At 42.5% G+C, this 23,125-nt stretch overlaps 1 protein-coding gene across 3 annotated transcripts in view; it reads left to right on the top strand.

Annotated features, from left to right (window-relative positions):
• Positions 1–23,125, top strand: part of LOC128886210 (neural cell adhesion molecule 2-like) — a 62,169-nt gene that overhangs the window by 34,431 nt on the left and 4,613 nt on the right. For all 3 annotated transcript variants that reach the window (XM_054140907.1, XM_054140906.1, XM_054140904.1), the window contains 3 exons: positions 5,014–5,121; positions 10,496–10,668; positions 22,940–23,095. In XM_054140907.1, coding sequence (XP_053996882.1) covers positions 5,064–5,121; positions 10,496–10,668; positions 22,940–23,095 — 387 coding nt within the window. In that variant the 5' untranslated portion in view covers positions 5,014–5,063. The remainder of the gene's footprint in view (positions 1–5,013; positions 5,122–10,495; positions 10,669–22,939; positions 23,096–23,125) is intronic.

The raw sequence follows: 23,125 nt of genomic DNA, 5'->3' as shown, positions 1-23,125 counted from the left end.
CATCGTGGATAGCTTACCTTGTTCTCATGACCTCTCAGAGATCGATAAAGATTCCGACTCACCTTTTAACTCACAATTTCATCTGTTTACAAGTCCTAACGTACTCGGTAAATGTTCACATTATCGAGCAAAGTAACGGCAATGTATGGTATTAGTTCGATCTTGAAAGCAGTTTTTAGTTCATCCCTACCATTCGTGGAGAAGAACCCGGTAACCATGCCGTGAACACGTTGTCAATGCTCGGAAACCGCACAAAAACTGTACGGATCTTCGTTCAGGGGGTGAACGAGAGATTAAGGTAATCCCACCTAACCGATGACGGTCGTTCCAAAGGTTTCAACAGATTAATTGGTAGATCGATCGACACTTGCGATTCGTAGCACGAAAAAAAGTTCGGCAGCCACTCGTATTCACGCTCGCGGGATGTGTCGCTTTTGTGCTCTAATCTAAAACGGATTGGTTGAAAAACGATACGAGAAACGATGTCAGTTCTCCACACGATAGCGAAACACGCATACTTATCGATTTTCCGTGCAAGGTTTTCTTTGCAAACCTGGTTTGCAGATTGGTTCATCTCTATGGTAAAATAATGAAATTAAAAGCACACAGACGATTACCCGTGAAAATCGTGGAGCTTTGATGTTCGCTCGATATTGTAAGTTTTCGTTCGATGCTTATCGTGTTACATTTGCACAGCGAAGAGCGTACAATCGGTCCCCGTCCGTGTTTATATTTTATTTAAAGCAAATCTATTTCGCCGCGTTTCAATTTTCACGTTGTAGCACACAGATGCGTGTGTTTTATATAAATATCCTTTTTAACAGATTATTGATTGATGTACACCGGAGCTTCGTGTAAACAGCGCGATGGGTTTTTCCATTTGGTGTTTGTTTTTACATTTTTAATTTATTAACTTATACCGAGCGCAGAAACAAGGTGGCAGCCAGTGACAGACGAATGGTTCTTTTGCTATGCCACTATTTTTTTCCTAGCATCGCACGCATGTCCTAGATGAAATGTAGATCACGACGCTCCAGTTTCCATTCTTCATTTCCTGCGTTTTAAACGTTCACTTTGAAGTCTTGTATCTCAGAAACCGGCGCAGACATCAATTTCAAACGAAATACGTTTTCAACTGCATGCTTCTGTCTATTTCCTGAGCATCATTCACGCTGAATTTCGTTATTCCGCTGGTCGTAATTTCAATTTCAATCCAAATGTGCTGTACTATTAATTACGTGAGATTTCGCGCATCAGGCGTGTGCGATTGCATTTTTATTATACGCTTTAACTTTATCAATTGCGATAAATTCTTGGCAGTTCCGGAGGATCAAGTCCAATCTCGTTACTCTTTCGAGATACCTCTTATCACGAATCATCTCGTGGTTGCGGAGTTCCTACATGAAATAACGCTTCAAACGTGGTAGTAATAAACTGTAAATGTAGCTTCATGTAACGTCGAACGCTCTTTACACGCTTGTACAGCAGAGGGAGCCTGCTCTCTAGTTTCTCATCGCTCGAGTAAGCATTAACGTACGAGTTTCGGTGTTTTCTACGAGCACGCGGAGCTGAGGTTGAATACGTAGGAACTCTAGATACACGATTCCCAGGCAGCCTCAAAACGCCCGAAGTTATCTCCTTGCCTAAAGCAGAATTTGAATTTGTTTCATTCACGAGGTATGTTGCATCGCGAACGCAGCCACGGACAAAGCAGTCTGAGATTAACCGTAGAACACCAGGAATTCACTGAATGGAGGGCATTTCAATTGCACTTTCGCTTATTTATTCTTGTAAAGTCGGCAAGGGTATATCTAATTTAAATAGTAAAAGTGTAGCTGTAGTTTCCATATGTTTATCCATACTCTATATGGTATCATATCGATTCACCGAGCTCCATTTCCTTTCTGAATATAGCATTTATTCGACGTTGAAACAAAATTCCCAGTCAGTCCCAAAATGTCAGAAGTTGTTTCTCTCGCCTAGGGCGAAATTCGTTTCGTTCAGGTTGTACGTTGCATCACGAGCGTAGGCACGGACAAAGCAGTCTGAGATTAACCGTACAACGCGCGGGATTCGTTGAATGGAAAGTATTTCGATCGTGTTTCCATTTATCTCGCGTAACGTTTAACCTCTTAGTCTCGTCTGCGAGCATTTCTGCACGGTGGCCGTTTTTAATTCGGCGAAGTCTTTCGCTCGGCGTCGAAACGCGGATACAGGAATACAAATGTATGTTCCCTTTAAATTATTCAGCGAATAAAGCGAGCATTAATCCGCGGTGGGTGAGCCTCGCCAGCCGTGTGCACAGTTTAAGATGAAGGGAAAAGGGGATGCGCTCGTTTAACCTGAAATCGGCTTAATGTCTTTACACCGGTCCGCCACCCCCCCCCCACCCCCCACCCCCTCCTCCCACCACCGACTCAACTCATTCATCCCATTCGTTATCGTCCCAACTTTCATCCTCTCGTTTCGCATATTTTGCACGCATACAAGTTAAACTCTCCGCGAGGATTCAGCAGGGATTCCTCTGTTCATTTCCACGACCGAGCTGATTACACAAACTTTCGCGGCGACGTTCGTATCAGTATGTAAATAGCGTGGCGGCTATCACTGCGAAACCGTATGACTGAGATCATTACCATGAGCCCCCGTTTCCCCTCCGTCCATTCCCCAAGCGTCCTTTACAATCTACTCAAACACACGCGAGTATATCAGTTACCACCGTTCTTCAATTTGCATTTTGTTACAATCAGATTGGATGATTTCACGCTGAGTTACGACACCTAAAAGTTTCCTTTTTTATAGACAATTATAAATGACTGACAGACGCAGTGACCGTCAGCGTCCTTGCCAGGTCGATGCAATTCCGAGAAATAGTAGCGAGCATTGTAGTATTTCCTGACAGGAAACCCCCTTTAAAGTTCCCTAAAAGTGAAACGTTTATATCTGTTTTCTCTTTCGACCGATTTGGATGAAATTTGGTATATACAGGGATTTTTGGGGGTCGCTGATTTAAAATCTGAACTCAAAATTTACGATTGCAAAATCAATGTGCGATGAACCGACTACAGTATCACGTCACGTTCGGAAGTTTAGGGCGAATGGCGGGCGTGAACCGGTTGCGGAAAGTTCGAACGGTAAGTGTGGGTATACGCGGAAATAAATTTGGAACGGGGAACGCGTTGGTTTCGCGGGCGATATCGTGATAATGCAAACACCGATAAGCCGGAAATATATTGTTACCTTTTTCGTTTTACTTTTTTCTTTTTCTACGCTTCAGCGATATTTTTCGACCGTTGAGGTATTGAATATTGTCATCGACTTCTTTTGTGTACGCGGGAAACGCCGAACGAATTCGGTGATACGACCGTTTGTCAGAAACGGGCGGCTGAAACAAAAATCCGATTAGATGTTACGAGGGGTAGGAAGAATTTCGCTTCGGTATCGTTCACATTTGGCGATTTATTATCGTTATTTATCTCCCCCCTTGTTTTTTTTTTATTTGCGTTAAGTTTTATCCTTTTTATTATCATGTTACGTGCACGTGGGGAATTATAGTTTTATTATTTTTTGTTCGCATGTTAACAAATATATTGCTCGTATGAAAATATTGAAAAGTCAAAGAAGATTTGAAAACTGAATGCAAAGCAATGGTTGAAACGTGACTGGCACGAGTGATAAATCGACGTTTGATTCCGATAGACGCGTACGCGTATCTACGAATTCAAACCTTTTTTTTTTAATCGAAATTTACCGGGTCTTTGTATAGTCGTCGACTGCACGAGTGCGTGTGTGTGCTTTGGGAACGCTCGTACAATTTGTTCGCGTTAACTCTACGAACATGTACACGGCGTTAACGGTACGCTCGTCGAATCAACCGTAACAAGCGACCGCAACAGTTACCGTCGCAATGAATTTCCTGGCTTTACGAGTTCTATGAGTCTTAGACATCGCGGAGCACGTTTGCTTCGTATCTTCTTCGTTGCCACGAATTAATACAGAGGCTATAACGATTAGAATTTAAAGAGACTTAGCGGAGCAAAGAATGAATTTTTTTTATCTATTTCCCACTTAAATTGGTATGCTCGTTTTTCTAATAAAACAAATGGTACGGTGTCTTCGCGGTAAGTTTGAACGTGCTTCATCAAGGGGAGATTCACCGCCACGTGTTTACAAGGAAGAATCGATCGTCGACCCTATGTAAATAGTATTAGAAAACTAGTGCAATTTCTGCGGCGTAACGGCCTAACCCCTTGCGGCACGCTATCAAACGCCCTGTTAAATATTTAAGGGGATCTCAGGGTAAAGGAGTATCGATTATTCCCATTGGTTCGATGGTAACCCAAAAGAATTCGTAATTTGATTTTAGATTTCCCGCACCTTATCACTGAATACTCGGCCGAGTACTCGCACAGGGAATTCTATTTCCATCCTGTGCGGTTTACAATTGAGTCTATGTACATATTTGCGAAAGAATTATTTTGCTATGCTTTGAAACCTGGTATGAACAAGTATATAAATTCCTTTGGAAAACAAGATCGAGGTAATGTCTCTCGCGCCAGGTGGGGCCTGGAGGGATAAGAAAATGGTTTGGAACCAGGTATATAACGCGGAACGTTGGTGAAGCGTGTCGAAGATTTCTCGTCCACGGAAACTTTTCGCGATCCATTTTTCCGTTCTCCTTCGTCTTGTCGAAAATACTTGACAAAGGTGAGCCACTTAAAGCGAGAGCTCGAAGCTGAACGAAGAAGGCTTAAGGGTCACAGGCCCTCCTACTTAAACCCATATCGATTGCAGGAGACTTGAACATTGGCCTGCACACAACGGAAGGACACGAAATCGCAGAGGAAGCGTATCGCGGGCCAAGAAGTTTGTTATATGTTATTCGACCAATAACGATATTTTCACGATATTTCTCCGATTTCATTTATCAATAATCGTATCGATATCAACCCTCTATTGCATGAATACGAAGAACGAACGTTGCTTCATCCTATTTATTTCTGCCTGTTACAGATAAGTACAATGAACATCTGAAACAACGACGTTACAAATTAATTGTCACCATGAGAGCGCTCCTGATCCTGGCAAGCATTCTCCTGAAAATACACCTTCATTTCAGAGGTGAGTACCGCCATTTGTCATCTTCTCCTTAAGCATAAGAAACATGGTACTCAGAATTAGCGTTGAATAACGGTCACGGGCGTAAATGTATTACAAACCAATCTAGTGTAACCGTGTAAATCGTTCGTATATTAACGTTACATGACTGTATACATTTTGTACAGTATCTGCATTCGTTCCTCGTGTTCTAAAACAACATAAGTGCATAAAATCCGCAGTCAGGATAATTGAATTCCCGAAGGACAATCAACGTTTCGTTAGTTAATGTTGCGAGAAATTAAAGCCACGTCTCGCTGTAATCACGGTCGACTGAATAGCAAGTGGGAAGTTCGAATGTGTGCTTACACGACGGGAAAGCTCTTCCGCGTTCGCGTTTCAGCCAGTCATTTTCGTGCTGACACAGAAAACACTTAATTCACTGTGCCAGTTGATAGCTGACAAGTAATATCCGGTTATCGTGTTCTTGAAGACCGCACAAACTTTTGGCTCGTTAGCACCGACAGAAACTTTCCGACGGCCATAAACCATTCGTTCCCGCGGAGCCGCTAGCCCGGCGAGAATTTATTCGTCGCATCGATTCCGTTCGCGAATGGCAAATTTCATTCGCGATTGGGAAATTTCTTCGACGCGAATTATCCCACGTTTGATATATTTTTAATACCCTCTTTGAAATCGCCGCCGAAACGGTGATCTACATACGCGTAAAGCACTTTCGGGAACGCGTTTCCAATTGAAAGTTTAATTAAACGCACGATACCTTTAGCGGGTCGGACATTTTACGATCTCCAATTGCCTGGAATTAATTTTAAGCAATTTCGCTTATCGTGGAACGATTCAATTTTGAGAGTCGTCCCGTGATTCGCAAGCGTTACTCGAGGATTTTATACTCACTTGGGCGTTTCTGTCGCGACGCTTCTGGAACGAGCTGGGGCGCGTTTCTGTCCTCATTGCGCATTCGTATTCTCTTTGATAAGGAGCTGCGAAGGATTCAAATTTATTTCAGCACGATAAATTCACCAGCTTCAGTGTTTCTGTCGTTCCTTGCGTAACCCTTTGTTCCTAAGGACCAGTGCTATTTAACTCTTTAAGAACGGGTATTTTAAACGAGCCTCGTCGTGCACATAAATTGTTTATGTAAATTGTAATCAGAACTGAGGTTTTTTATTTAACGAATTATGCAAACAATAGCCTCCTTTATTATTGAAATATATTGAACCTGGGCTGAAATAACAGCATACACTGTGTTTTATGAATTTTAAATGTATTTTGTATTTCACATGCAATATAATACAATTTTAATCAAATAAACCGAGGCACTGATGGGTGTAGAAGTTATGACTGGTTTCACATTTGATACTCCTGAAAATGTAAAGCAATCATTCATTTATCGTATTCGAAAATGTATGGAAATTAATGTAATAATTTCGAAATTCAACAAAGGAAACGTGCTCGTGTGAGAATAAACGGGAACCGATCAATTCACTAGTTATTGAAAGCAGTTGATTAATGACGTTTCGACGCGCATTTAATCGTTTCCAATATCTACGAAAATAAAGCAGTATTAATGGAAAGTTACGCTAAATATTGTTCTAAAAATAATATAATAGACTTGTGGTGACAAAATCATTGTATCGCAAGTACCTTTACACTTTACACTTTTTATATCTAAACCAATACCAATACTCTAACCAATACCATGACCAAAATCGAAATGTTAATTAAAGAGATATTTTCATGGATTTAAGACTCGTAAAAGTGAACGATACGAGTGTACGATATTGCGATACGTTATCATCGACGAATTCGAGGCTAGCCGTCGTAAACTTAGTTTTGTGTTCCTGAAACGCGTAGATTTTTCGACGCGTTATCGGGATATATAAACAACGAGCAATTATTGACTCGTGTCCGCATATAATTGTATTTTATTGTAACGTTAAATCCTGTTACACATTCATGCCAGTAATTGTTAATTGGTCCCATTTAAATTGTCTAATTTTAGCATCGCTTTGCAAGTTTAAAGGGAGTCGAACCAGTCGGTTCGTTTTATTAAAAAGGTTTGCGCGTGTTTCTCTGCAATTAATAATTTTGTGTAATTTTATACCATGGTTACACGTACATGCCAGGTCATAAACAGAATAATGACCCGTCTTTGAATCTCCTGTCGCGCGTTTGTACAGTTTCTACGTTCAGAATGGAAAATATATATTTTTGTCAAAATTTGTTAAATCAATTAAGAGAAATTTATTTAAATTTTTCTCTTCTGTATGTTGTTTTACTGATCTAACGAAACTTAAACAACAGATGAAAATACCACAATTTAAATATTTACCCGATACTAAATTTAAAAAAAATTCATATTTACTCAACTTTATTTTATGCTTTACGATGAAAGAGTGCAATGCCAATGTTTGAGTTCGCATAGAATACTAAATTTAGCAATTTCGTGGCAAAAAGAGTTGGAAAGGTTTCGTTACATCTCTCGGCGTCGAAGAGTTAATATGTGTATATGAAATATTCGTTTTCCAGAATGATTTTAATGGGAAATATCGAAAGAGACAAACGCCAACGTAAAAACAAATGAAAAATCATCGTACCCATCGTCGTTTATAACAATAGAATTATTTTATACTTACGTTTCAATTAATTTAATTTCTTTAATATTGTAAAAGCTGAGTGATACACTAGGATGCTTCGAGAAGTGAACATTTTTTCGATTCTAGCGAGGGTTTACGCGGTCCTCCAAATATTTTTTAAAGCTCTCTAAAAGTCGATATCAGCGATAACTTTTGGTTTCACGGTGCGGTTTCGGGGCAGCTAGGAAAGCGTTGGCAGTAAGTTTATCGAGCAGCGAGAATTGTCCGTTCGCACGTGCGGCTACAAAGTACGTCGCAGCGTCCGCACATGGCAGTATCTCGTCGCTATCGTTATGTACCTCGTAAAAAGACGATAATGCCGGACGAGAAGGTGCTTCCACCGGTCGAGAGAGCCCGTAACGTGACAGGACACGTCGAGGCTCGCGTAAAATACCTGGGTGTTAAGTATAATCGATCGAGGCCGCGTGGTGGGAAACGACTTTGACATTATAAAAATTATTCAGAAGATTGCACGCCGAGGTGTCGTGTACAAGGGGAAATAAAAGAATGCAAAAGTGAGATGGAAACAGGGTTCATTGCATCATAATAGTCACGAATCGCTAAATATATCATAGAACTATCACATTCACCATTGCTGCTCGATACACTAAATTTACTGAATTCAGCTTGTCAGTAGTAATAATTCCTCGAAGGAGAAATTAAAAGTGCCCTGCGTAGGAACGAGGTGGGAGTGTACAAAGAGAAGATCGATAAGGAACGCGTGCAAACCGAGTCGGAGACGTTTGCTAGTGTACTTTTCAATTACCAACGCGCCCGGCGGGCAAAGTCGAAGAAAATTATACGGTCAAACGTGCGCTGGCGGTGCCAATAAAAACCCAATAAATCGCGGGTGCTTCCGGGCAAGCAGGCGAATTTAGGCCGAACTGTCGGAAGAAAGAATGAAACCAGCCAGTCACCGTTCGAAGAAAATGGTTGGCTCGAGCCTCTGGCTCGATCTACGATCGCGTGCACATGCGCCGTTTCCGCGTGCTCGTGTTCGCGTGCGATTCCAGGCCTGCCACGTGACGAGATCTCTCCTTGAGCATTTCGGTCCCCGAGAGCAGGACGATCCGCGGGCTCGGGGAAGCAGGTCAGGTTTAACGAACCGTCGAACGAGCCCCGAGCAGGGTAACGAGAGCTAATTGCCGACGTTTTCATCGTGAACACGGCTCAAGTACGCGGGATAAATAGAGGCTCGTTATAGCTTACGCGACGCCTAGGCTCGAGTATGCATCCGCGGGAATTTTATTACGTAGCGAGCGAACTTCGCACGGGGAGCAACTTATTGCATTTTAATGTCATCGAGATTGACTGGCCGGGATCCTCCGTGTTTTGAAAAGTGTAACGTTCTGGGATCGATGATACGCAAAGGGTTCTTCAAATATTTGCTTACTGCAAGGGTCGCGGAGACTTCAAATCATATTTTTCTCGAAGCAGTCTACGCTCTTTAATCGCTTATAAATTCACTTGTTTTCGAACACTAATAGCGCACAACGAGCAAATTAACGCCTAGGAACATTTTCCAGTCGACTGAAATTGCAAAACCTTTCATGCCTCGAAACAAGGATAAATGAACTTAGCACGCGTTCAGAGTGGACGGCTTAATTGGTGGATTGTAGTCGACTTCACGGACGTTAAGAATCGCTGGTTTACTAAAAAGTAGTAAAGTCAACAGCTTAAGTCCAAATGCAGCTGAATACATTCTAACGTTAAAATGATAAAAAATGAAGACAATGCGACGTCTTCAACCTCTCTTAACCCAATTTAAAGACCGTTATGTAAGAACGGATGTCGTCGATCATTTTCAGTACCTCTCCGTAACATCCAATCGAATGCCGTTCCACGGAACCGATCCCGGCTCGCATTTCCAGGGAAAAATATGCGCATATCACGTAACCGCAAGTACAACCGATATAACGTCGGCGAGCAATCGACGCTGCGAATGATACCTGGAAAACGCTTGGGATGTTTAAGTGTTTTCGAAGTGAATTCCCACGGAGCCCCAGTAGATTTGTAACGGGCTAGCTGCTGCAAACGCGGGCCAAAGCCGCGTAATTGTCCTGACTAAGTTATTCATTTAAGCCACTTACGGCTACACCCGGGTTATGCGTTATAGTTGGAACGGGGGTTGCATTAATCTCGTGGTAGGAGAGAATTCCTCTCTCCGACCCACTGTTTTCGGCCTCCGACGCTATCGTGGCCCCTCGCCCCGTCAGGTACCACGAAAATCGTTCTTAATCTTCGATCGTAGTTTCGCTCAGACCTTAAAGCCGCCAGCTTTCGTGGCTTCGAAGCCTGCTATTACCGCCTAAAGCTCGTACGATTGCAGATGAATATTTTAATGCATCAATACGACAACGCGATATTAATATTTGCATCTGTATCTCGTATACTCGTACGTCATAGATGCATAAAATTTCACAGTCTGGTTATAATAAATTTAACGCTCGGGAGGGCCATGAGTGATGATGGATGTTTTTTTTTTTTTTTTTTTAATTTTGAGCAGACGTGCAATCCCCACGAGCAATATTAATAGCAAATTTTCGAAAGTCACGCAGCGAGAGACTGCATTAAGATCACTGTTTCATACTCGCTAATAAACACGGACTCGTAGTCGTAGCTCGGTAACCATGATACTTGTTCCACTATAGTCGTTAATCTTCAAGTTGACGAAACATCTAACGAGATCATAGAGGTATCATCTATGCTTTGCATACATGCTTTTGAATTTTCTTTTCCAGGAAGCCAGGCGGAGCATCAGCGATCATTAGGCGCCAGTAACGAGTTGTTGCCGTCAACGGGTTCCGAAGATAAAATTGAAGATGTCATCGAGGGTCCTATCAAGGAAGTCCTCGCCCAAAGCGGAAGTACAGCCAATTTACCATGCAAAATCACCGATCCTGTCGCTGGAACCGTAAGTGTTCTTCGCATCAGTGTTTCCATTCCTTTTCTGAACCTTGTCTTCCTTCTGAACTTTATATATATATAAAAAAAAAAAAAATAACAATTAATTCCTGGCTGGCCGTAAAATAAAGTTTTTACGAGTAACGTAACATTTATAAACTGGGGAAATAAGAGTTTAGGGTGGTGGCTCACGTGGTACGAGCTCGCTCGCGAACGATTCGGCTGGAAAATGCATTTTTAAGATACACCGCTTGTTTGGGGCGCGACGCGGCAACTGGTGTATCGTTTGAAATTAGTTTTCGCGCAGATATGCGAGACCGCTGGCGTTTATACATTCACAAATTATTTTTTTCGCCCGCGAAAACACGTTCGCGAGTCGCGTTGCTTTTTCTATCCCGGGGATTATTTTGACGGCAGAATCGATTCCTGAATACTTTGCGGAGCTCTATACGATGGGAAAAAATAAAATCGAGTCGAGGAAAATGAAAATAACGGCAAGCCCAGGTATCGAGGCTGCTATACGGTTTCAACGAAATCCAAAGAGCGATGGAAATAATGCAACGCGCGATTCGAATGTAATAACATAACCAATAATACCATCAAGTTGGAAAATCGACAAGCGAAAACTACATTTTTTTCGCAGAAATCGAGGTGATAGTGAATCCCGAGGCTCTTCCGTATGCGTTCCGCTATTCGCTGTTTTCATCAGCGCGTCGCTCCGCCCTCTTTTTCCTATACCGAGCGAACGACAAAACTCGATCATCTTAATTTTCTCTGCTTCTACTGGTCTAATAAAAGCTTTTTTTTTTTGGACCCAACTGCAGCAACTTTTTTCATCAAAATATCAAAATACAATTATATAATTAATATAATTTGGTTGGGTTCTATTCGGCGTCTAGTTTTCGGTAACTTATTTTTACATTCGTCATCTCTAATTAAAAAGTTTACTAATTTCATATTAATACAGCAGTATCTAGAAATTAATTACGACGAATATACCTGAATGAGCCACTTATCGTTAAACTAAATATAATTAATTTTAGTCGGTGCAGTGGTAGCAGGAAATACTTGAGTCGATCAGGTAACGTCGTTCACCCGGTATGTATCGGTATTTCATATGCCATCGCGTTTCTCTCCCCCCTATTCGCGACCGTTCAATTTTCATTTCCCGTCAGAGCAGCGAGACGAGCGATTTTCATTTAATTTCCGTTTGCCAGACGGCACACACGAGTCAGCGGAGAGAAAGGGGTTTCATGGTTAGATGACACCATTGTCCCTCGAATCTTAAAAAGTTGAGGAAACCTCGACGTATTTAACGATCGCTCGAAACGAACGCAAGCCACGGAAATGCGCGTGAAGTGTTCGTCGAGGATACTTCGGCCTCTAGTTTTCGGTGTTAAAGTTCCTTTATTCGTTAAGAAAACGCTGGTCGTAATTCTGGACAAGTGTTCCTTCCGTCTTGGCAGTTAGAAAGTTTGCGGAGCACGTAACACTGCTTGCCCGAAAGCGTTCTAAAAAAAGAACCGGGTAAAAATAAAACGCGTGCAACCGCTTGCTTTTCCAAAACGAACTGTTCCCGTGGAACAAACTTGGGAAAAACAAACATCAAAGGGGAGCACCAGCCAAAGCAAAGTTTCGTCTGGTGTTGTTCGATAGATTGCCGTAATACACACGCTGGGGTACCTCTAAGTTGATTGCCTTTGAAACTTTCAATCTATTCTCGAAATTGCTCCTTTCGCGTTATAAATTCAATTTTCGCGAGAGCCTGGTGCTGTCGCGATCGAGTCACAACCAAACGGGCGACGAATTCCAATTAATTGGAATGCCCGCTTAATACATCGACGAGAAGCAGACGAATGTGAAAAAATGCAAGAGTAAATTTTTCGATGAGAATGAAATTCACGTAAGGAATTAATTGAAATACAGAACAGCATTCTTCTGAAATTGCAGAAGTTTCACTGGTATGTGCGCATTCTAAAACACCCCTAGAATATATCGATACAAGAGTATCAATTTCGAACGTAAACGCCGCCATGGTACCAGACCGTGTCTGTTAACGCTGGTAGCAAACTATGACCAGCTGGCTTAATTATTCTCTATTCGACGGAAACTTTAGACACTGCCTAGAAATAGAAATAACCGACGACGTCCGCGGTAGTCCTACGCAATTCGCCCAAGATGAATGAATGCAGGGAGGATTTGGCTTCGCGGCCACGGTAGCTGCTGAACATTTGGCGCATGTTAATATTATACTGGCGAATTGTGAAAAATGTCGCGGTTCGCGGCGCGGTGTATTTCACTGCGGAACTTGTTCGTTTCGGGCGGTCGTATGGGTGCACATGGTGCTAGGGAACGGGTGCATGTGCGACCCGTTATTCGATGTCACGCGGAGAGACGCTGCGGGCGAATCGCACACGTTTCCAAATTTTCCACGGACAGAGCGAAATTTCGCAGCCAGATAATGCACTGTCGTTCCAAATTCTGGTATCCTTTAACTTCCTTAGACGAGAGTCTTCTTTGAATTACTTTAATGATTAGTTGAACACGTTCACTGTCACATGCAGTGTTGGATGACGCTAATATCATGAACGGTTAGTAAAGTGGAGCTTGTCGAGGATTTACTTTCCATAAATTAGAAGACTACTGTGTACTATTCTTATCGAATTAAATAAATGGAATTTGAAGAAACGGTTATCCTGAATGGAGGTCCTTCGAGGTCCTTTACCGCACAAACTGCAGCTCTTAGTCGTCGAATTTTTCGCTGGTAGCGTAACGCTATTAAGTTTAATTATCACCAGGGCTGAATTTCTGCAAGCGGGAGCTTGAGACTGTGGAAGCATTATTGCCACCTCGATAACAAATAGCTCGGCCACAGCTCTCGCTAATTTTCCTCCTACCCTCCTGAACTTTTAGACAAATCGTCCACACCTTTCTCTTGGCCTCGCGCTATCCTTTCTATCTCGTTCTTTCTCGGGTCCTTATATTTCTCCTTCAGCGGAACGTTTGCGAAATTCTTGCGATCCATGAAACACGGTCGTGCGTTTTGGAATGCTGAAAAAGTATTCGGTGCTTTTCTCGAGTCCTTTGCAGACAGATCTGTCCAGGTGATGAATAGATAATATATATTTTGGTACTTTTGTTCTTGAAAAGTTGAGTCCTAACAACATTATTTTTTTACGTGTTTATGCTGTAGCAAATGTCTCCGTAACAGGCTGACAATAATCGACCATGGTATTTTAGATTGCTTTAAATTTTGATTCTCGCATTGTCTACCAAGTAGCGGCTCGACTTCATTTTTCTTCACGTTCTGTCTCGGCGGTTTCTCTCGTCTTTTCGGTCTCGTATCCGCGACACGGTAGAATATTTCAGAATATTTTACGGGGTTTCGGCGTTAAACCGATATCATAGCAGGTGCTCTGTTCAAGTTTCCCAAAGAGAGGAAAAAAAAACGGGTCGAAGAAAAGGAATGACAGAAAATCCGGGTTGTGTATACAGAGCGTCGGGAAGCTGGGCCGTCTCGTTCGATACCGGTGGCGTCGAAAGCCAGATGTCGGAATCGAATTCCGCTCGGCATCGCAACCGACGAACGATTTCTTTATAGAACGGATCAGGTCGAAAGGATTTTCGAGGAATTTTCATTTCCCGGATATATATGTATTGGGATGGAATACTTGATATGCTTTTCGTAGGAGGGGGAGGGGGGGGATACATTCTTGTCGGATGGGGCTGGTAATTCTTTGGTCAAACGGTTTTATGCTCCAACGTTTCTCCGTTTCCAAAGCTTTAAGTCTTCCCGGTAACGGAAGCTCAGCAGCGCATGTTTTCCCTTGGCGAGAACAATTCCACCAGAGATGGATAAGCTTCTCATCCGGATACTATCTTTAAAAAGAACGGAAGGTAATCGGTTCTTTATTCATTGCTCGTTAAATAAGAGTTGGAATTTCACAGTGAATAGAGTATTAATAGACGTAAATTTTCAATGCCCTAAGAATCCGCGGTAAGAAAATTAATCTTAGACTACGTTTCATGGTATTGAAGTTCGTTCATTGTAGGATAAGCATGATGTCGAGTCGAATGGTACGAGTTAACAATAGCCAATCGTGAAAGTTACGAATAGAGTTCTTCGTCATTAGCGGGTAATTTAAGAGCGACGATTATTCACTTAACCGATGAACATTCAGGTGCCCGTTGCGCTCGAAATACTATTCCTGTCCGTCACTGACACATTCCACTTGAGAAAAACTTTGATTCACAGCGGCTTACAGTTACGTATGGACAGGATTAATTACGATCGTGCTATAAGCTTCTTACTTCAGACTGTCAATGTTGAACAATTTACGAATCTTGATGTGTACTTTTCGTTCATTACTCTTTCAGTTCGTAAATTTAAAATGTAAGCTTTCTTTTTGACCATGTTATCTACGTTACATAATTTGTTATGTTATTATAATATTCATTTGCTTCTTCCGAGAAGGATGTAATTTTAATTTAAGTCCTTTCTACCAAAGATCAAGGAATCCTTCTACGGCTTCTCTTCTTTGCCGAAGGATTTCCAAGTACTCGAACCCAAAAGAAACCAGCGAATATTTTTGTTGCACGGATGCTTCCCGCTACCGTTCAAAGACGCAAAGTTCGGAATACGTATCGGAAAGCATGTTATTTATGAGAATTTCCGAGAAAATCTACTTACTGTCTATGAATTCTTTACTTCACCAGAGTCCCGCGAGGGTGGAAAAACCCGAGTAACATAATCTGCTTACGAACAGCATGCACCTTCTTTCTCGATCTGTATCGACGAAACTTTTTCGCGAAATCGTGCGAGGGACGAAAGCCAATTAGAAGAATGCTGTTTTGAGTACCGTGCGATGCGGTGCGCTCTCCATTCTCCTCCGATTCTTTCGTTTCTCTTGATCCGCTTTCGAGCACTTTGTTTGCACGGTGCAACCTCCTACAGACGGTGTCTACGTCTGAAAACGAGGCAAACATCCCAATTATTGACACGATTCTCGACTATCGATCGCTTCGAACACGTTCACAGCATTCGAATGTCGTTGATAATTAATGAAATGAATTGGAAGTGTCGATGACCGCATCAGTTGCATTCACCGTAAGTAGAATCAGATGAAAACCGTAGGGCCTGTGAATATAGAACAAGGGATTCAACGTTGATCTCGCCGTCTCGTTTCGATCACGGCACCGCATTATTGGGTGTCGTATTATGCATTACGAATTCCAGGAACTCTCATCGTGAAAAGTAGGAAGAAACCTGGAGAACCTACGGGCACTTATGTAAAACGCTCTCTGTCCATCGTCGGGGAGCAAGTATACTGTCGGTAGGTTCTACACTGGCGGGGTGCATGAATAAAAGATGAATTCATCTATGTCTTGTGTACGGGCCGGAGACAGAGAAACAAGGGGTGTTGCCTTAGGAGACTAAGCGGTCGAACGAGGTCACGGAAGAGGTTAAAAGAACGGAGGAACATCGAGGAGAAAGGAAAACTTGAGCGTACTTTGGTCGACGAGATATCAATTTCGAAAAACATCCAGAGCCATTAAAAAATGTATCGTTCCAAGTGCACGAAAGTTTCTTCAATTCTAGTTACTAGAATCACAGTGTCTTCAAAGTCTGCGACAAATCGATCGCACCCTGTGTGTACGAGGCCTAGCTAGTAAACGAAATTTAGGGGTAGAGATAGAGCAATATAAGTTTGTCGAAATTGCTGACAACTCGCGGTAGAAATAAAGGAGCAGGATCGAAAAAGGAGAGTGGAAACGTCGGATTGTCTGTGAAATACAATTCCGAAAGTCGATTCCCGACAAGCAGCGAACCGTAAACCTGTGCGGCACGGGTCGACCGAGGAAACTTTGCGTGGCCAGGTCACGGAAAGAGCGACGAACAAAATTTTTCCTCAATAGAAAGTTGACGGTTGCGAACTCCTTGTTTGCGTATGTACGTGTCAATCGCTGACGTGCGGACGCCGTATAAATATCTTGAAATTCCAAGAAGGTTATCGATTCGAAGTATTTAGCTGAGATTTTACTGAAATTTTAAACAGCGATGTCTATAGATATGTACTTGGTTATTTTAAAATTTTTCGTCGTACTATTCCTTGAATATTCGACATACTGTGCAAGTAAGGAATCGCAAGCGAATCAACAATGGTTCGTTTCTCTTGGTATATTACTATTTTCAGACAAACATATTTAAGCTCATAATCGAATTATTATTATTATAAACGCGACGAGAACGAAAAATGTGAAAGGGTCCACCTCGTAATGTTATCAGGGCGGATAAGGAATCCCTATCCATACGTCGGATATAGCACAACATTTCGAGGTTTACGGGAAGGAAATAATTTGCTCGATCACGGGAAATCCATGGCCGGATTTCCGGAGGGAATTTCCAGGAACAGGCGCCTTAAGTGGGTTCCGGTCAAAGTAACGTTGATTAATGTTGTTCCAGGGAACTACTATTCGCGTTTGAGAGAGCACACGGGAACTCCACGGCCTGTGCTTAATTCGTTATCCCGCAAACTTTGCAGGTATCTTTTTCCGAATTACCACGCCAGCGCTGCGTTGCTTTCTGTAACAACAGCTAAAAACTATAATGAAATAAAGGCCATTCATTAAATCGCCGAAACGAAGTTGGTTTTCATTGAAATGCTATCGAGGATACCTGTTATTTTCCTTCGCCAAGTCGATTCATAGAATTTTTACAGTATTAGAACGTTGGTATTCTCAATCATTTGTTCTTTCGTTTCAATGTTTCGAGATTGAGCAGCTTTAAATATAATAGGACGTCACCAAGCCATCCGATATCGCGCTGCAATCCGAATGTAAAGCTTGATTCGTCGATACGACTCTCGACATCGTGTACACAAATTTCGCATGCAGTGTGTATGCTTCTAGTTTGTACACACCATTCGTTGCGCGAGCACGGCTTAATGCGTCGCGCGAAAACATTGAACATAATAATGTTTGTACACGATGAGCTTCTGTTTTGTATCGGGTGAAAATCGATGGGGCGTATTCCACGTCACGTTTTAAACGTTGAATTACATCTGCAAAATGTTAAACGACACGCGAGTTTTAACAACGTGTTCGAAGGTTATTCGACGCGGGAAACGTATACGTTGTCGAAAATGGATGCATCAGAATCGATTACAAGTCACCGTTACTAAATGTAACTTTCTGCGAGTTGGATGCAAAAGCAACTTTTATCGCGCCATAAATCTGTCGTTGCCTATTCATTGTGTACGGTTAATGCCACCGATTTACGGGAAAACCGCGAAACGAGGGGTCGACACAACGTCAATGAAGGTAAATCACGCGTTAAGTGCTGAACCATGTGCAGTAAAGATCATAACTGTCACCTGCCGTTACGGCACCTTCGCATTTTACGCTGTCAGCGTAATCCCGACTGCGCCATCGTTAGATAAGAGATACACACTCCAGCCAGTCTTGTAGTACACGAGCATTATCTCGTAAGGCGTTTCTCACCTCCTTTCCCGGCAATTAAACGATTAAACGCAGGAAACGATTATGCCAACGTGCCTGCGGACCAGAGCTAGGCAGTGATTACATCGTGATTAATTTGTGATTGTTACACTGCGAATTCCGTGCACTCGTGGCGAGCACGAAGGCGAAAAATGTGCGCATAAATTGTTTCGGGAGCTTTTTCCCCAGAAACCATTTCATTATTGAAACAAAAGTAATTACTTAACTAGCATCGCTTGAACTATACACTTCGAATGTTCAAAAATGTTCTAGTCGTGTCGTTTCCCTTGTTAGTAATCATAACCCGGGATGAATTTCTTGCCAACGTAGTTACAGACGCGAGGAGAATCTCGAGCTGTAAATTTGCGAATAGAGGAAGAAGTACAAGGTAATAAAATGAGCTCGGAAAACTTTGAGGAATAATTTGAGTGCAGTATTCTCTCCCAACCACCGCTGTTTCGCGAAGACCAGTGCGCAGGACTAGTCTTCAGCAAATACTTATCAAGCTGACCTCATTAAACTTTGTACACAATAAGCAGCTTTGGAAAATTAAAGCCTCCATGCGACGAGAGCCGCCTAAGGGCGCGTTCTGTAATCACCTGCCTTCACCTCGGCTCTGTCTTTTTCCTACCACTGGAAATAACGAATTTATCGCGACCAGAGATGGACGAAATTTTGTCGAAACAGCAGATAACGAATGTACCTATAGGATATTATTTCACATTCATTCGATTGGTACAAGAATACGTGGATTTTCCATTTCCAGTTCTGTGTACATCACGTTATCCCTAAAATTTATACGATTGCTAATAATTTTAGAAAATTGTATCTCTATAAAAATGTCCAGATTCCAAGCACGACGAGCGTCGATTCATGGACGACAATGTACACGTCGATTTTAAGCCGGAAAGTAAGCTATCTGGGGAACGAATGCTGAAACGAAAAAGCAATCTCCTAGGTATAATCTCTTAGATCGATGCCTGTCCCGGTCTGTCGTTGCAAGTTTTGCAACAGTTTCGTCGGTTTCGTGTATACATAGAAATCCGAAACGGAGGAGTTCTGAATAATCGAAAGACTCGTCGTTTGACGACGATGCGAGGGAACTGAGCAGTGCATAGCCGTAATATCCTGGCAGGCTTACGCCCTGTTCTAGTTCGTCCTTAACCCTTTGAGGAGGATTTGCTTCTCCGAAATTACGATGATCGTAATACACGGGACTGCACAGGACGTTCGTGTGTGTGCGCGATTTCTCAACGGCAGGCGAGAAAACTTTCCTCGTTACCGGAATACTTTTGAAACCATTCCCCTGATAACCGGCTGAACTTTCGATGTTCCCGGGCGAATTATGTGAAGCGCGCATCGGGCGACGATAGTAATTGTTTCAGCGTAATTGGATGGCGGTTTTATTTTACGCTTGAACCGCGAACTATATTCAAGTATTTGCGGACCTGTTCAACGCGAAATCGTTAAATTTTTAATTGGGAAACACTATCGGCATTTAAAACCAGCTTCAAAATAAATTCTTACGATTCATTGATTATTCAACAAATATAGTATAGTAATATAATAGAAACGGGAACCATTGTTTCCATCATTAGACTTCACAGAAGCGACAATATACTTTCAATTTAAATTTAGATTCAAATTGAAATGTATAAAAGTTGATTAGATATAGATGGAACGGTACGACGATTTCTCTCTAGCAAAAACCCTACAGAACGAGCAAACGAAATTTTTTTAGGAAAAAAATTTGTTACTTTTCTGGGCGAATTTATATACAGAGCGAATTCAATAAAGTGGAATCGTAAAATGTGAGTAATTAAGTATTGAGTTTCATTCTCTCGTACAACGATTTCTATTTAAATAACGATGTCAAGCTGAATATTCCGGGTAGCATCCAATAAGTGAACGTAATTCAACAAGGAGGAAATATAGTTCCTACGGAGGAAAAAGCCACAAAGGAGTCCACGATCGGTGCTCCGTGCAGCATTCCAGGTCGCAAAATGATCTATTCCGGCGCAACGAGTATTTGCATAATAAGGAAGTATATAATTCAGTTGGAGCGAAATTTCAGCGACGTTCCACCAGCTATAATGGCCCCGTCGAACGGGCTCTTAGCTCTCCGAACTAGTTTGTTAAGATCCAGCCAAGATATGAAACGGCGACCATAACGTTATCCCCTGATCGCGGAGGAGACATCCTCTACGGGTTCATGGCAATTCCCATTTGCGAGAGTAAGAATGGAGGGTCGAAGATCGGAGAGGCGAGGCTGGAGAAGGATGCTGCGGATAGCCGTTTCCAATTAAGCTTTCACCAGTGTTGGTGGCGCCATTCCTCCCCTCGAAAGGGTTCGGGTGTAGATCTACATCTGCGTTCGTTGCACGTACGCCTCTACGGTTCGGCGTTGTACATACAGGTAGCTTCGCGTAGTACAAAGAGTTTCTTGCCAGCGCGCGCTTCAATAGCTTCCCTTGGGAATTCTCGGAACATCGGTTGCTCGATTCGCGTCTAAGAAGACCGATGGTTGAAACAATGTCAAAGGAAATTAGGGGTCGCGTAATGAAGTCGACATTTTAGCGTCGTACGTGATTTGCATATCGCCGAGGGCTTTAATAGATTCGAATATCAGCCACGATCTCGTCGGGCGATGCATTACGTTGAATTGGGACACAGACCAGGGACCGTCGCGTTTCATTCGCTGGTTAGCGAAGTTCCACTCTGGGAAAAGGAACATACGCAGAGGGGATAAAGTAATTGAAAATTGAAAAGAGAAAACTGAATTACAGGAAAAGAGACTTCGTCGGTGGATCGTCTCAATTTATCATTTTTATCTCGGTCGTATCCAGTAGCTTTTTGCAACGTTAACTATGGTTTACGTATCAAGTGGACCAAGCGAAGGTTGTAAACGAGCCAGCACCTAATTCACTTGGCTAGCACGTCGATTGAAACGACGACGAGGCTAGAAGTCGAGAGTTCGTCTTTGCCTTTTCAACTTCGTGTTCGATGTATTCAGAAAGACACGAGCAAAGTTCGCATAACTTCTCGCTGATCGAGGGGAACTGAAGTTTCCTGCAACTCGTAGCGGTCTGGTGTCTGCAGCGACGGGACTGATAAACACACAGACACGCGTGTACTCGCTTGAAATATTGGATGGTATGCCGGCACGAGAAGATAGGTCCTTTTCAGGTGGAATCCAGGATTACAGGAAACACCCAGGATTACGATGGTCGGTGGTTTCTGGAGTGTCATATCCCTGGAAACTGGTTTCATTCGGACGAATTAGATGGAATCGCAGTAATTACTGCGATTAGACTGGGATAAGCATTAAACCGGGTCATCGTAGGCGGTCTTCGAGCCACAGATAGATTGATTGATAGCGATCGCATCTAATTCTGATTCGAACGCCGATTATCCAGTTTTCGAACGTCTTGAGGTAGACGAGGGAGTCAGCTAGTTGAAGTACAAACACGAATCGCGAATCACAAACCGTGAGACTTACTCAATGTTTGATCCCAGAAAATGGCAGCTCGAATAGGTTAAAAATACAGGGTTTACAATGATTACAACGATTTAAAGTAAAATGTTGAATAAAATAGCCTCGATGCTTTCATCAAACTAATAATTATTAATGATTATAAGCGTATTAATAGAAATAGATTGAAAATGGGTGCGAACCTAAAATAGGAATTTGGTCGCTCCATTGTATTTCACAGTGAAGAACAAAAATTTGAGCGAATGGCGCCGTCTGTTCGACGGAATTAATAAAAGTCACCGAGGCGTGGCAGGTTCAGCAAATCCGAAGCGCGTCGCGAGTTTCCAAACCGGGCACGATACTTTTGATACGCGTACCAACGTATTTACAGCCGAGTCGCATCTGTTTCACAGGAAACTCGTCGTTGCTTCCCCGCTTTACGACGAGTGGCGTGTACTCCAACGTGTACGCGGACTTCCGCGAGTTAAGCACGAGCCATGCTCGACTCGCATGCCCGTGAAATCTGGAAGTCAATTTGCTTTATTTTTCCATAATCCGTGCGTTCGTGTAACGAACAACTGGGATGCCGGCGTGGCATGTTTGAGCGAACCTCGGAGTTTTTATTCGATGCCGTGGCATGCGCTGTGTCAGGAAACGCAAGAAATTAATAAACATCTCTTAAAGGCTTAGAGGGTGCCCTTTTTACGTTTTTACTATGGATGCAACATAATTTTTATTTGCTTCGAATAAGTACAGGATTTTTAGTGGGTGGTCATCCCTAATCCATCAAGGAAAATTGGATTTCCCCGAATAGGTACATCGCTTCTCGAATTTGTCAATCTATATCGAATGGGAAGAGGATAATTTTAGGAACTCTGAGAATAGACGGTGGCGCAGCGACGGATGCCAGACAAATTGAGTAAAGTTTCGCGGTCAGTACGGTCACGAATGAAAATTGCCTCGAAATTAGGGTACGCTAATGTCCACCGTAATTGATATTGGACGCAAGCGCAGCTTACTATCCTGCTCTCATTGCCTGATATGATTCACGCTGTTTCCTATACATTGTTACCGTAAGTGGCCCAAATGGTTTTAACACCTATCCTACCATGAGTCGTTTACACCGCCAAATTATTCTGCCACATCTCTTGGCTACCAGTACGTCTAATTCTACTTTTTTTTTTTCTTTTCAACAAACTCGACCCTTCGCACGAATTTTATTTTATCCTTTGTTGAATGATCGATAGCCAAACCGAACAGCAAATAAATGTGAGTACATTCCACGGTGACTCTCATCTGTCTCTTGTTACAGATTACATGGGTGAAGCGGAGGGACAGACGGTTATTAACTGTCGGCACCAGTACCCACTCGATCGACAATCGATTTGTCGTAATGCATTCGAGCACTGATTGGGCACTTCAGATACGAGCTGTTACTCCGCAGGACGCGGGTATATACGAATGTCAGGTATACTCAGCGATGAATCCACGTGTAATA

This window comes from Hylaeus anthracinus, unplaced genomic scaffold (genome assembly GCF_026225885.1).
Source record: "Hylaeus anthracinus isolate JK02 unplaced genomic scaffold, UHH_iyHylAnth1.0_haploid 11982, whole genome shotgun sequence".
NCBI classification, from domain to species: domain Eukaryota; kingdom Metazoa; phylum Arthropoda; class Insecta; order Hymenoptera; family Colletidae; genus Hylaeus; species Hylaeus anthracinus.
Note: the sequence above shows the minus strand (reverse complement) of the source record. Positions and strands in the feature narration are given on the sequence as shown.